Here is a 15,570-nt window from a genome sequence, read left to right on the forward strand (position 1 = left end):
CTGTGCAGATTGTTCTGGAAGCATTGTGATGGAATTGTCATCTATGGAAATGCAACTTTTAAATTCTGTCCTCAAAAGCAATTAAAAATTCAGCCTTTCATACTGGAGAAGTAAGTTCCTTTCAATCAAAAGATTCTGTCTTGTCTTCCAATGTCCTTATTTTCAAAGTTAAAATATCTTCATCAAAATAGGTAGTTGACATGCCATCAAATTTACAAAATCAGATTTAAGGTAATCATGAAATCAAACCACTTTCTCTTTGTAATATGATAGTGACACAATAGCTTTTTAAATTATTTGTGAAAGTGAAAAAAATCTATTGTAAAAGACATTCTGAAGTGTTAAAATCATGAAATGTCAAACCATTACTAGAAACAGAAATTTTCCTAAAACTTTACCCAGCAGCAAATTGCAATTTGCCCAAAATGTAGTTGCCCTCAAATAAGGATACAGGACATGCTCGACCCCACATGCTCCTACGCCAACGGTATCCAGGTGCTATACGTTTCATTGCTGCAACAGATCGGAACAGATCATCCTGTTTAGGAAAATTTAAAAACAATATCATTAAGTCATTTTGGTGCAAAACTCTACAATGCAGTTCAAAAGAGATTTAATGGTAATTTTAACACAAAAATAGTTATTCATCAAAACAAAAGATTGGGAGTGGGATCAGAATCCAAGAGATCTAGAATGTAGGAGATGATAGTTCGTGAGGGCGGGTGCATGACAGTGACATATATTCTATAAATTGAATTAGGAGGAAGAAAATCTTGCTCCTCTTGGATTCACAGTCTAGTTTGGTCAACTAAAATAAATTGCTAAAGTCAAACAAACTATTGAATTTAGATATTTAGAGGACCTAATACTTCTTTGAGTCATATGTTACAATGATTCTTTTTCTTTTCGCAAAACAGCAGAAAGGACATATTCTACCTGGTATAAGCTTAATAAGCTGGTTAGAATCTGGAAGGTAAAGACTATGTGGATGAATTGAGAAGTCATTAGGTTCAAAACAAATACCTAAAAGAGACATTCCCATTTATGCATTGGAAGTTGTTTCTTAGGGAGAGTTGCCACATTGCAAAAACTGAATTGAAATGTTCAAAGAATGTTGCCACAAATATTGGGTCTTGTACTCAAGTGTATATATTGTAAGACACAGAAAGCAGTTTAAAAGGTCCTCCAGATTTCAAAGCACACAGCTGTTATAACTGAACAACTTCCATGCAAAATTAAATGCTGAATACTTTGGATTTTACCAGGAAAATATCCAAATATACCTATGAATAAACTGTGCTTAAAACAATAATCTCTGATTTTATTCAAGTAGCACTCAATTACAATGTATCAAAGCTGAGTCTTAACCCATATTTTCCATATCTCAGGAGGCAAAGAGAGACTGCTCCAAGTTTGTAAATTTGTTAAAGACTGTGGAAAAGAACGCAGAAGCAGACAATGGAATTGCCGCTTCCTCGCGTAGTAACAGTAATGGTAAGTAAAATGGCAAAGCACAATGACAATAAAAATATTAGACTCTCAATGTCAAGAATAATAATCTGATTTCCCCCATTAGGCTTAAATGGCAAATTTAGAATACCACCTCTGAATGGTGACAATGAAAAGCTCTTCAATGATATGCTTTATACTGCTGTATAAGATTATGAAGAATCCCAAGATGTGCATATGTCTACCAAGGAGAAGAGGGCAATTAGGGCAAGAGTAAGGCCCAAGTGGGACCAAGAGGTTTTGGCAGGCTTAAAAATGAATGTATCCCTTGATCTGGTTGAGTTGTATCCCAGGCTGCTATGGGCTCTAACCCAATTTTTTAATTTCTCTATGGCCACAGGGAAGGTGCCAGAGGATTGGAGGACAGCTAATTGGTTCCATTTTTCAAGGGAACCAGGGTATTACAGATTAATGAGCCTCACATCATGGTAGAATTTATTGGAGAAAATTTTGAAGGAACGAATCAATGTCCACTTGGACAGGCAAGGCTTGATCAGGAATAGTCAGCATGGTTTTGTCAGAGGGAGGTCACATGTAACAAACATGACTCCGTTTCTCCGAGGAGGTGACCAGGTGTATAAATGACAGTAGTGTAGTTAATGTAGTTTTTATGGATTTCAGCACGCCTCTGACAAGATCCCATATGGAAGACTGATGAAGAAGATTAAAGTACATGGGATCTAGAGTAAGTTGGCAAGTGGATCCAAAATTGACAGTGGTAGAAAACAGAGGGTGATGGCAGAAGGCTGTTTGTATGACTGGATGTCAGTATTCAGTGGTGTTTCACAGGCATTAGTGTTGGGTACCTTATTGTTTACGACGTACATAAATAAAATAGAAGAAAATGTAGGAGGGCTGATATATAAGTTTGTAGATGACACTGAAGATTGGGGTGGTTGACAGTGAGGAAGAAGGTCTTGGGTAACAGGAAGATATAGTTGGATCGGTCAGATAGGTGACATGTGAAATTTAATCCTGGTAAGTGTGAGGTGATGCACTTTGGAATAAGCAAATGGAAACAATGAATGGCAGCATACAGGGAATCTCAGAGGTATAGAAGGAACCTGTGAACAAGCAGGACAGGTAAACTTTGTAGTTAAAAAGACATATGGGACACTTGTCGTTATCAATCATTGCATAGATTATTAGAGCAGGGAAATAATGTTGGAAGTGCACAAAACTTTGGTTAGGTCTCAACTAGAGTATAATGCACAGTTCTGTTCACCACACTGTAATAGGATGCGGTTGCACTGGCAGGACTACAGAGGAGATTCACCAGAATATTGCCTGGGATGTAGTTGTTCAGCTGGATAAGCTCAGATTGTCTTCTTTAGAGCAGAGAAGACTTAGCGGAGACCTGATTGAGGCATACAAGATTATGAAGGGCATAGGTAGGATAGATAGAGAGGACAGATAGAGAGCACTGTTTCCCTTGGTTGAAGGGACAATAACAAGGAGACACAATTTTAAAGGTGAAAGGCAGGAGGTTTAGAGGGGATTTGAAAAACATATTATCACTCTGAGGGTGATGGGAAACTGGAATGTACTGCCTGAGGGGGTAGTTGAGGATGAGCACTTGAAATGTCATAGCATTCAAGGCCATGGGTCAAGTGCTGGAAAGTGGAACTTGTGTAGATTTAAGATTGTTTTGTCATTGCAGATTCAATGGCCGAAAGGTCTCTTCTGCACTGTATGATTCTATCATTCTAAATCTCCAACTTACCCTATTTCCTGATATTTCCAATTCTCTCTTCTGCTATCCAAAAGCTAAACACACAAATAACCAACAGATAAATATGAGCAGTAAGTTTGAGGCTGATCAATAACAGTCAGGGAACTTATCAGATAGCAGTCCATGGATTCCTGGAAAAATAAGCAACTCAAGTCTGGGAATAGGCTATGGGCAGGGTCATTGAGGGAACGGTGACAGTGACAGGGAGAAAACGGATAGGGATAAAACAGATAGCAAAAGTATATATAAATATTTAACAAGAGAAGAGTTACAAAGGGAGCATTGGCACTGTAGAAAGTGAGACTGGAGAATTAATAACAGAAAATAAGGAATTGGTAGAAGAATTAAACTGGCAATTTGTATGTACCTTTATAATAGAGAATTCAAATAACAATTGAGAAGCAGCAATAAATCAGGAAATGGAAGGAAGGGAAGAACTCAGGAAAATCACAATCATCAAAGAAATGGTACTGAGTAAATTGTTGGAGCAGTGGACTCATAAATTCTTGGGTCCTCATGAATTTTATCCAAGAAAAGATGTAGCTCGTGAGCCAGTTGATGCAAACGCCACTTGATTCAGGGACATTCTCATTCGATTGGAAGATAGCAAATCTAACTCTTTTTTTCAAAGAAGGAGACAGAAAGCAAGAAACTACAGGCCAACTAGCTTAACATCTGTCATAGGCAAAATGTCAGCTGTTATTAAAGATGTTACAGCAGGTCACTTAGGTAAGATAATCTTAGGTAATCAGGTTTTGTGGAAGAGAAATTGTGTTTGACCATTTTATTGGAGGTGTTTGGGGAGGCTGCATGTCATGCTGTGGATAAAGGCGAACTGTGGATGAACTGTACTTAAATTTCCACAAGAAATTTTATGAGATGCTACATCAAATGTTATTGCGGAAAATAAAATCTCATTTTATACAGGTAGCATATTGGCATGAATACAAGATTGGTTAGCTAATAGGAAGCAGGGAATATGTGTAAATAGGTCTTTACAGGTGGCAAGATATAACGAGTAGTGTGACAACAAGAACCAGTGCTGGGAACCGAGAGATTTGGGAGTCCTTGTGCATGAATCACAAAAAACTAGCATCCAAGTTCAGCGAGTAATAGGGAAGGCAAATGGAATGCTGGCCTTTATTTCCAACAGAATAGATTATTAAAGTAGGGACGGTTTGCTAAAACTGTATAAGGCACTAGTCAGATCACAGTTGGAATACTGTGAACAATTTTAGACCTCTTATCTTTGGAAAGATATACTAGCTTTGGTGGCAGTCCAAAACAGGTTCACAAAGCTGATTCCAGATATAGAGGGTCAGTGCTGAAGAAGGGCACTATGGAAGACTCAAGCAGTGAGGCAATATGGGCAGAGCTCAGAAATAGGAAGGTTACAATAACAATGTTGGGGCTGTAGCACAGGCCTCCCAATAGCGAACGTGAGATAGAGGTGCAAATATATAAACAGATCATGGAAGTATATAGGAGCAACAGGGTGGTGGTGATAGGAGATTTTAATTTTCCAAACATTGACTGGGATTCACTTCGTGTTAGAGATAGAGCAGAGTTTGTAAGGAACATCCAGGAGGGTTTTCTAGAGCAGAATGTACAAAGTACAACTCGGGAAGGGGCCATACTGGTGCTGGGAAATGAGCCCAGCCAGGTGGTTGATATTTCAGTAGGGGATTACTTTGGGAATAGTGATCATAATTCCATCAGTTTTAGAATAATCATGGACAAAGATGAGCATGGTCCTAAAGAAACAGTGCTAAATTGGGGGAAGGCCAACTATACCAAAATACGGAAGGAGCTGGGGAATGTAGATTGGGAGCAGCTGCTTGAGGGTAAATCCACATTCGATATTGGGAGGCTTTTAAAGAAAGGTTGATTAGAGTTCAGGAGAGGTATGTTCATGTGAAAATGAGGGATCAAAATGACAAGGTTAGGGAACAATGGATGATAGGTGAAATTGTGAGACTAGCTAAGAGGGAAAAGGATGCGTACAGAAGGTCTAGGCAACTGAAGACAGACAAAACTTTGGAAGAATATCTGGAATGTAGGACCAATCTGAAATGAGATATTGAGAGGGCTAAAAGGGGTCATGGGAGATCTTTAGCAGACAGGTTTAAGGAAAATTCCCAAAGTCCTTTTTTCATATATAAGGAGCACGGGGGTAACTAGAGAAATGGTTGGCCCACTCAAGGACACAGGAGGAAGGTTATGCGGGGAATCAGGGAAAATGGGTGAGATTCTTAACGAATACTTTGCATTGGTATTCACTGGGAAGAGGGGCATGACGGATGTTGAGATTGGGGATAGATCTTTGAGTACTCTAGGTCAAGTCGACAAAAGGAGGGAGGAGATTTTGAATATTCTAAAAGGCATTAAGGTAGACAAGTCCCCAGGTCCGGATGGGATCTACCCCAGGTAAATGAGGGAAGCGAGAGAGGAAATATCTGGGGCTTTAACAGATATCTTTGCAGCATCCTTGAACAAAGGTGAGGTCCTGGAGGTCTGGAGAATTGCTAATGTTCTCCCCTTATTTAAGAAGGGTAGCAGGGATACTCCTGGTAATTATAGACCAGTGAGCCAGACGTCAGTGGTAGAGAAGCTGCTGGAGAAGATACTAAGGGATAGGATGTATTCCCATTTGAAAGAAAATGGGCTTCTCAGAAATGAGCAGCATTGTTTTGTGTGGGGAATGTCATGTCTTACAAACCTACTAAAAAGTTTTGAGGAGGTGACAAAGTTAATTAAGGACAAAGGAGGAAGGGCTACAGATGTCATATACATGGACTTTAGCAGGGTGTTTGATAAGGTTCCCCATGGTAGGCTGATGGAGAAGGTAAAATTGCATGATGTCCAGGGTTTTCTAGCTAGATGGATAGAGAACTGGCTGGGCAAAAGGAGACAGAGTAGTAGTGGAAGGGAGTTTCTCAAAAGGGAGACCTGTGACCAGTGGTGTTCCACAGGGATCCGTGCTGGGACCACTGTTGTTTGTGATATATATAAATGATTTGGAGGAAGGTATTAGTTGCCTGATTAGCAAGTTTGCAGATGACACCAAGATTGGTAGATGACACCAAGATTGGTGGAGTAGCAGATAGTGAAGTTGACTGTCAGAGAATACAGCAGAATATAGATAGATTGGAGAGATGGGCAGAGAAATGGCAGATCAAGTTCAATCCGAGAAAATGCAAAGTGATGCATTTTGGAAGATCCAATTCAAGAGCGAACTATACAGTAAATGGGAAGGTCCTGGGGAGAATTGACATACAGAGAGATCTGGGTGTTCAGGCCCATTGTTCCCTGAAGGTGGCAATGCAGGTCAGTAAAATGGTCAAGAAGGCATATGGCATGCTTTCCTTAATTGGATGGGATACTGAGTACAAGAGTTGGCAGGTCATATTATAGGACAGTGGTTTGGCCGCATTTGGAATACTGCGTACAGTTCTGGTTGCCACATTATCAAAACAATGTGGATGCTTTGGAGAGGGTGCAGAGGACGTTCACCAGAATGTTGCCTGATATGGAGGGTGCTAGCTATCAAGATTATTGAATAGATTATTTTCATTAGAAAGACGGAGGTTGGTGGGGGGGTGGAGAGGGGGGCGGACCTGATTGAGGTCTACAAAATCATGAGAGGTATACACAGGGTGGATAGCAAGAAGCTTTTCCCAGAGTGTGGAACTTAATTACTCGGGGGTCACAAGTTCAAAGTGAGAGGGGAAAGGTTTGGGGAGATATGCATGGAAGGTTCTTTACGTACAGGGTGGTGGGGGCCTGGAATGCATTGCCAGTGGAGGTAGTAGAGGCGGAAGCAATAGTGTCATTTACGATGTATTTAGACAGATACATGAATGGGCAGGGAGCAAAGGGATACAGATCTTTTGAAAATAGCCAGCAGGTTGAGATAAAGGATGTGATCAGCGCAGGCTTGGAGGGCTAAAGGGCTTGTTCCTGTGCTGTAATTTTCTTTGTTCATTGAAAGCTTGTTTCCCCTTGAGGGAGAATCTAGGACCAGAGCACATAATCTCAGAGGAAGGGATCACACATTTAAGACAGAGATGAGGAGAAATTTCTTCCCTCAGAGGGTTGTGAACCTGTGGAATTCTTTACTGCAGAGGGTTGTTGAGGATGGGTCATTAAATATATTCAAGGCTGAGATAAATTATTAATCAATAAGGGAACCAAGAGACATGGGAAAATGCAGGAAAGTGGAACTGAGAATTATTAGATCAGCCATGATCTCATTGAATGGCAGAGCAGACTTGATGGATTGAATGGCCTACTTCTACTCCTATGTCTTATGGACCTCACTGCCTTTATAATTTATATAATTAACTTGGATGAAGTGACGGAAGATATGATGGGAAAATTTGCTAAAAACAAAATGATAAGTAGTAAAGTAAATTGAGAAGAAGGCATCAGGAAATTACAAAAATATACTGATAGGTTAAGTAAGGTGGCAAAGATGTGACAATGCAGTATAAAAGTGCAAAAATATGAACTTGCATCATTTGACAGGAAGAATTTAAAAAGCATAATACTGAATGATGAAAGATTGCAAGACTCTAAAATGGAGAGGGTTCTGGTTGTTCATAAATCACAGAAGATTATTTTGAAGCTAAAGCAAATATTTAGAAAAGCTAATAAAAAGTTATCAGTAAACATTACGGGAACTGAATACAAAAGTAGGAAGAATATGCTTCAATTATATAGGGCATTAGTGAGACCACATTTGGAAAATGTGCAAAGTACTGGTCACATTGTTTAATGAAGGATGTAAAAGCACTGAGTTTGAGAAGGTTTACTGGACTAATACCTGAAATAGGCAGGGTGTTTTATGACATAGGATTAAGCAAGCAAGGCTTGATCAGCTGAAGTCCAGATTAGTGGTGCTGATAAAGCACAGCAGGTCAGGCAGCATCCAAGGAGCAGGAAAATCAATGTTTCAGGCAAAAGACCTCCATCAGGAATGATGAAGCCCTTGACCAGCTGAAGTCAGGGGTAAGAGTGACTTTTGAAATTGTGAGGTAAGGTGGGGGATTTACATATATTTTAATATTATTTATTTTTCAGTTCAGATTTTTGAATTTTGAACTTGTGGAAAATTAGTTTTCTGTATGTCTCAAGGGATTTAATGTTTAACTTAATCAACTTCTGTAGCCATGGTGATTTCTTTTAAAGCACAGTGAGAGAGAAATACTTTCTGGTGAGAAATGGATTTTTGTTGACATTGGGAGAATTTACAAGCAAAGTAAACAGTTCAGTGTATTTAGCTTTCGTTAGAAGGTTCAGGAATTTATTTTTGGGCTTAGAGGAAACATCCATAGCCTGGAAACAGCTTTTTAGCTTCAGTTTATAGGGAAGATCTGTGGGGCTCTTTGTTGAAGGTGGATGTGTAAAGCAATCATTCCTGAGAAAGAGTGAAGATAATTTAGAATTGTTAAAAATAGGCAGAAAAACTTTCATAAAAGTTCCAGACCAGAAGTATTTGGCTAAAAGCCTGAAGGACTTATTTGAAGTTGCGATAGTTCAAGCTCAGTTATAAGAAAGCTTCAGCAAGAGGCTATCAGATTCCAATTATCAGTTTTGAAGCCACAGCTGAGTGAAATCCTAAGTGGGATAGGGAAGTTCATTCTCTCTCGTTTTATTACTGCAATTAATACCAGTTGGATTAATGAAATTGTATGTAAATGTGTGATATGTAAATAGTTTGGTTTATTTCATTATAGTTTTATTTCTTTTGCATAAGAAGCTTCTGTTTTATTGCTAAATCCAAATCTACAATAATGTATGGTTGCACTTCAGTGAAAGACCATCTTATTAAAATTTTTAAAAAGTCATCAATTAAGCCAGATTTCAGTCTGGGATCTGACTTGTCCACTAATAATGTTAGCTGAGATCATTATAAAACATAGAACATAGTATACCATTTGGACCATCAAACCCATTCCACCACTCAATATGACCTTGGCTGGCCCTCTACCTCAACGCTATATTCTTGGTCTCTCGCTCTCTCTCCCTCTCTCTCTCCATATCCCTTGTCACCTTTAGAAATCGAGTTAATTCTTTGTTAATAATAATCAGCCCCAAAGCCTTCTCTCTGAAGAAATTTCCTTCATCTCAAACTGAAACGTCTGTGTATCGTGAAACTTGCCTGTCATTCTGGATTCTACGGACCCACATCACTCCCTCCCTCAAACCCCAAGCCATGTAAAACATAATCCCTGTATCCAGTCTGTCTAGCCCTGTCAGAATTGGATATACTTCTCCTCTCACTCTTCTAAACACTAGTGAATATAGGCCCAGTCAACCTAATCTCTCCTCAAGCAAACTTGTCATCCCAGGAATCAGACTGCTTAACACTTGCTGCACTCCCTCCATGTTGTCTATATTTTTCTGAGGTAAAAAGTCCAAAACTGCACACAGGACTACAGGTGAGGTCTCACCAAGATTTACATACTTCTGTATTCAAATGCTTATGCAATGAAGGCAACATAACATTTGCCTTTCTAATTGCTTGCTGCACTCGCTTTAAATGACTAGTCTACAAGGACACTCAAGTTCCCTTTCAAAATCCATCACCATTTAACAATCAGTCTTTCATTCTATTTTTCCTACCAAACTCAACAACTTTACATTTGTTCATATTGTATTTTATCTGCTTTTTACTTGCCAACTCACTCAACTTATCTTAACCATTCTAATGCCTCTTGACATCTTCCTCATCACTTCCATCGAATGTCATGTCATCAACAAACATGGAAATATTATAATAATTCCCTCATTGAAAACATTGATATATTATGCAAATAGTGAGCAGCTGAGGCCCTGTGGTACCATACTTGTCACTGCCTTCTATTCTAAAAATTACAAATTTATTCATCCTCTCTTTTGCTTGTCTGCGAATCAATTCTCATTCATGCTATTATACTACCACCAATACTATGTGTTTTAACTTTGCACAAGAACCTCTTAACTGGGACTAAAAGGGTAAATGCTGTGAGGACATTTCTCTTCATGGGAAAATATAGGACCAAAAAGACTCTCAGAATGTTCATTTAAGACTGAGAAGAAAATAATATTTTCTCAGCAGGTTTTGAGTCATTGGAACTTCTTGCCACAGAGAGTTATGGAGCAGAGTCCTTGTGTTGTATTGAAGGCTGCGACAGATATATTTAGATTCCCAATGCCATAAATGAAAACAGAAAGAAAAAAATCAAGGAAAACTTCTGTTACTTTTAAGAGCTCTAAATGTAGATTAAGAGAAATATGTGGTAAAGAACTGCCAAATTATCTTTTTCTAAATTGTAACCATTCTTCCAACATCTGGGAAAAACACTCGGTGGTTAGGTAAAATATAGATATTTCAAATCACAAGAATAAAGTTCAAAGAAATAACATCATATTGTACCAAAATATGACTTTACAATGACTGCTATAAAGAGAATCAGAGAAGAGCACTATCTGCTACATATATTTAGATGGAATTATGTCTCAATGCAAGTTACCTTGACAATGAAATGACTCAAGAATGGACAGAACATGTGGGAGTAAGGGATCATTTAATGGGGGCACAATATATAGATCAAATTTTAGAAATGAAAAGAAACAAAACTGAAAACAGCATTTATGCATATTTTAAGCCAAGACATTTTTTTGTGCAACAAGGCATCAAGCAGAAGGCCATCGATTTTCTCAGTAATCCAAGTTTTGCTGACAACTAAGATTAACATACAAAATAAATTTATCAACAAATGTTTGTGGATATATATACTGAACAAAAAGTCCGTTCTGAAAAATAAGATACAACCTTGTAAGCATGTTATTCTTTAGCATGAAGGCCTTTTCATGAACCATTTGCAGCACTTTCTCCCAAGGCAAATGTACCTATATTAATCTATGGTAGTGATGCCTAGGGGTAGCAATGCCTGATGTGAAGGTGAATGGAGAATTCAAAATAAATTGTAAAACAAATTAAGAAACTAGTTCAACTCTTAAATAGAACATTACTATTCCTCCTGAATAGATTGCTCACATCATCAATTTCTTCTGAAATTTCTTCTTCCTCTTCTTCATATAGAGGTTGTACTAGAGCTGCAGGTTGTAGACCCAGGAATTCCAACTTGTACATCACTGACTAAAGAGTAAAGAGAAAGAAAACTCCTCAAAAAGCATATTTAAAAAGAAATATTGTATTGAACACATACAACTTTCAATTACAAACAACTACATTAATGATCTGCACATAAAACATATTTTATAACTTGTATCTGCATTAAAGATGAATTAAAATAAACACTTTAACTTTTCATTATGACTTTTTGAAATCCTCAAAATTATTCCTAATGTTATATTTTAGTACAGTGAAAACAGGACAGCAGAAAATGCTAAAATTATGGGAAAAACAGATTAATGCAGAATAAGATATTCATCATAAGTAATGATAAATAGGGTGAAAATAAAGTCGTAGTGAGCATAAGAAAATGAGGTAACAGGACCAAAGAACTTTTTGTTCTTCATTTCTAGGTAAAATTGCATATTTCTTTCAATAAATCAAGGTTATTGTTATTGAAGTAAACTATTCTACATGCTTTGGATAATTTAATCTATGTCATATTGTATTTTATTTTTCAGTTTGAACTGAGATGAAACTTTTGAAAGCACTTTGATGGGGAGGAGGGATTTCTCTACACTCAATAGCAATCAAATGAGTAAACTGTGGCTAGATTGATTGTATGCTCACTTCTGAATTGTGTCATGAATTCAAGTATGAGCCTAGGATTTTGAGCATAACTATCTCAATAACATGCTGGTGCAATACTGATGATATGCTGCACTGTCTGAGATGTAGTTTTTCACATGAAAGTTGAACTGAAGCATCAATTATCCATCTGGACTTAAAAAATTCTATTGAGATTTTACAAATATTTGCCCCTTAAGCAATGTCACTAAAGAACAAAATATCAGGACATTAGTCTCAATGCTCTCTGTGGTACCTCATCGTGTGCAATTGGTTGCCACATTTTCCTACTTTACAATAGTGACTACACTTAAAAAGTACTTCATTTCCTGTCAAAATCCCCAAGTCCTTCTCCTTGCATGGTTAGCTTTTAGTTTCAAACTCTACCAGACATTACTTACTTGTTTCCCTGAAATTACTGTTCTAAAATGGGGTAGAATATATTTACTTTAAAAATCAATTGACTACATCTGATATAAATGACAATTAACTTATTGCTCTTTTGAACAATAAAGAAGTAGAATGTTAAGTGGGGGTTGTGGTCAGGTGGCCAGCAGCAGAAATAGCTGCTAGACTGGTTAAGAGCTACAGTGAGAAAGTGAGGACTACAGATGCTGGAGATCAGAGTTGAAAAGTATGGTACTGGCAAAGCACAGCCAGTCAGGCAGTATTCGAGGAGCAGGAGAGTAAATGTTTCGATCATGAAGTCTTCATCAGGAATGAGGGGAGGGGGAGCGCAAGGGGACTGAGAGATAAATAGGAGGGGGTGGAGCTAGGATAAGGTAGCTTGGAATGCGATAGGGTAGATGAAGGTGAGGGGTGATTGTGATAGGTCAGAGAGGAGGGTGGAGCAGATCGGTGGGAAGAGAGATGGACAGATCGGACAGTTCAAGAGGGCAGTGCCGAGTTAGAGGGGGGGACAGGGGAAATGAGGAAACTGGTGAAATCAACATTGATCCCATGTGGTTGGAGGGTCCCAAGGCAGATGATGAGGCATTCTTCCTCCAGGCATCAGGTGGCTAGAGTTTGGCGGTGGAGGAGGCCAAGGACTTGCATGTCCTTGGTGGAATGGGAAGATGAGTTGAAGCGCTCAACCACAGGGCAGTGAGGTTATTTAGTGCTTATGTCCTAGAGATGTTCTCTGAAACGTTCTGCAAGTTGGTGTCCTGTCTCCCCAATGTAGAGGAGACCACATTGAGAGCAACGGACACAGTAGATGACGTGAGTGGAAGTACAGGTAAATCCCTTCCACATCCGACAAGGCCAGAAAGGATCCTTCCACATCTGACCTCCATCTCATCTGCTCCCAGGAGGACCAATTCCACCATAGAACATACCAGGTGGCCTCCTTCTTCAGGGAACGCAATTTCCCCTCCCATGTGGTCAACGATGCCCTCCAGCACATCTTCCCACCCCTCTGCCCTTGAACCCCACCCCTCCAATCGCAACAAGGACAGAACCCCCCCCATGTCCTCACCTTCCACCCCACCAACCTCTGGAAACAACACATCATCCTGCACTATTTACACCACCTACAAACAGACCCCACTATTTTCCTCCCCACCCCTATGTGTGTTCTGCAGAGACCATTCCCTTCGCGATTCCCTTGTTAGCTCTACGTCCCTCAACAACCCACCTTCAACTCCCAGCACCTTCCTTTGCCACCGCAAGAAGTGCAAAACCTGCACCCACAACTCCCCCCCCCCACCAACCTCTGTCCCAGGCCCCAAAGGATCCTTTCACATCCAACAGAGATATACCTGTACTTCCACACAGTTCACCTACTGTGTCTATTGCTCTCAATGTGGTCTCCTCTACATTGGGGAGACAAGAATCAACTTGTGGAATGTTTCAGAGAGCATCTCCGGGATACATGCACTACACAACTGCACCGCCCTATGGCCGAACACTTCAACTCTTCCTCCCACTCCACCAACGACATGCAAGTTTTTTGCATCTTCCAAAGGAAATGCATAAGCTTGAGTTTCTCAAATTGTAGAATTTTTGGTTGAAACTCAAATAAAATTGGAATAATTTAAATTGAGAATTTTTAAACAGTCATTGACAGAATGCGAATGAGTCTGCCTTGCCAGCAATTACTGCCCAACTTGAAGACAAAGAACCAAGAAGCAAGACCTACATGGAGAACAAATGTTGGCCACTTTATTGAAATTGGGGCAGTATTTGATTCAAGCCAAAGTTATAAAATAAGAGTTAGGGTTGAGTGTGGATTAAGTAAAGTAAGATTAAGTGAAGTTAAATAAAGTGAGTTAAACTTGAAGTTGTTAGATGAAAGAAGATGCAAATGTAGCAATGAATGCATGTTTTATATTAAGTACTAAACTTTAACTCTAAGTAGAGAAGGGTTTATTTAATTAAGTTCTGAGTCGGTTCCCAGCCTTTTATTCATCACACAAGGGGAGAATATCTGGGTAAAGAACTGAGTCCTACTTTTCAGGAAACTGGGGAATTTTACAAGCCCTCTACTCAGTTGGGGCATGTAAAATTCAGCCATGGTTTGAAAGAAAATATTACAGAAAGAAATGCATAGCCAAGAGTTTCTCAAATTGTCGAATTTTTGGTGAAACTCAAATAAAATTGGAATGATTTAAATTGAGAATTTTTAAACAGTCATTGATAGAATGTGAATGTGTCTGCCATGCCAGCATTTACTGCCCATCTTGAATCACCTTTGAGAAAGTGGTGGCAAGCTGCCTTCTTGAATTGCTTCAGGCCATTTTCTGTAGGAGGACCCAGAATGCTATTAGGGAAGGCGCTGCGAGATTTTTTTTATTAGATTACTTACAGTGTGGAAACAGGCCCTTCGGCTCAACAAGTCCACACCGACCCGCCGAAGCGCACCCACCAGACCCATTCCCCTACATTTGCCCTTAACACTAAGGGCAATTTAGTGTGGCCAATTCACCTAACCTGCACATTTTTGGACTGTGGGAGGAAACCGGAGCACCCGGAGGAAAACCATGCACACACGGGGAGAATATGCAAACTCCACACAGTCAGTCGCCTGAGGCGGGAATTGAACCCGGGTCTCTGTCGCTGTGAGGCCATGCCGCCGACCTGAGTGATGTTTTGACTTTCGACTGAGTGATGTTGAAAGAATTATGATATACTTCAAAGTCACAATGGTAAGTGACACAGAGGGCTTGGTGTTCCAAGTATCTGCTGCCCTCATCCTTCTAGACAGTACTGCGAATTCAGTAATGATGATGCCATTATCACCAAAGGCTGAAACATAGATTGACTCTTGGAGATGCCATTGTCTTGTGCTTGTGTAGCATGCATATTTCTTGTCGCTTTTCAAATTAAGCCTGGATACCATGTTGCACATGGAAATGAAACTTTGATTATCTTAGGAGCTGTGAATGGTGCTGAACATTGTGGAATCATCAGCGAATATCCTCACTTCTGACCTTATGATGGAGGAGATTTCATTGATGAAGCAGCTGAAGATGATTGGGCCTAAGATATTACCCTGAGCTACTTCTGCAGGGATGTCCTGGAATTGGAAATGTGAAATCAGAACTTTGTCCCCATGAGCACTGTGCAACAGTCACTCTTA

At 39.4% G+C, this 15,570-nt stretch overlaps 1 protein-coding gene across 3 annotated transcripts in view; it reads right to left on the reverse strand.

Annotated features, from left to right (window-relative positions):
• Positions 1 to 15,570, reverse strand: part of ak9 (adenylate kinase 9) — a 274,249-nt gene that overhangs the window by 209,926 nt on the left and 48,753 nt on the right. For all 3 annotated transcript variants that reach the window (XM_087983041.1, XM_087983046.1, XM_087983034.1), the window contains exons 10-11: positions 11,286 to 11,387; positions 399 to 538 (exon numbers count right to left, since the gene is read on the reverse strand). In XM_087983041.1, the coding sequence (XP_087839167.1) occupies positions 399 to 538; positions 11,286 to 11,387 (242 nt within the window). The remainder of the gene's footprint in view (positions 1 to 398; positions 539 to 11,285; positions 11,388 to 15,570) is intronic.

This window comes from Chiloscyllium plagiosum, unplaced genomic scaffold (genome assembly GCF_037043375.1).
Source record: "Chiloscyllium plagiosum isolate Xiang-an unplaced genomic scaffold, Cpla_swu_hap1 HiC_scaffold_3, whole genome shotgun sequence".
Classification (NCBI taxonomy): domain Eukaryota; kingdom Metazoa; phylum Chordata; class Chondrichthyes; order Orectolobiformes; family Hemiscylliidae; genus Chiloscyllium; species Chiloscyllium plagiosum.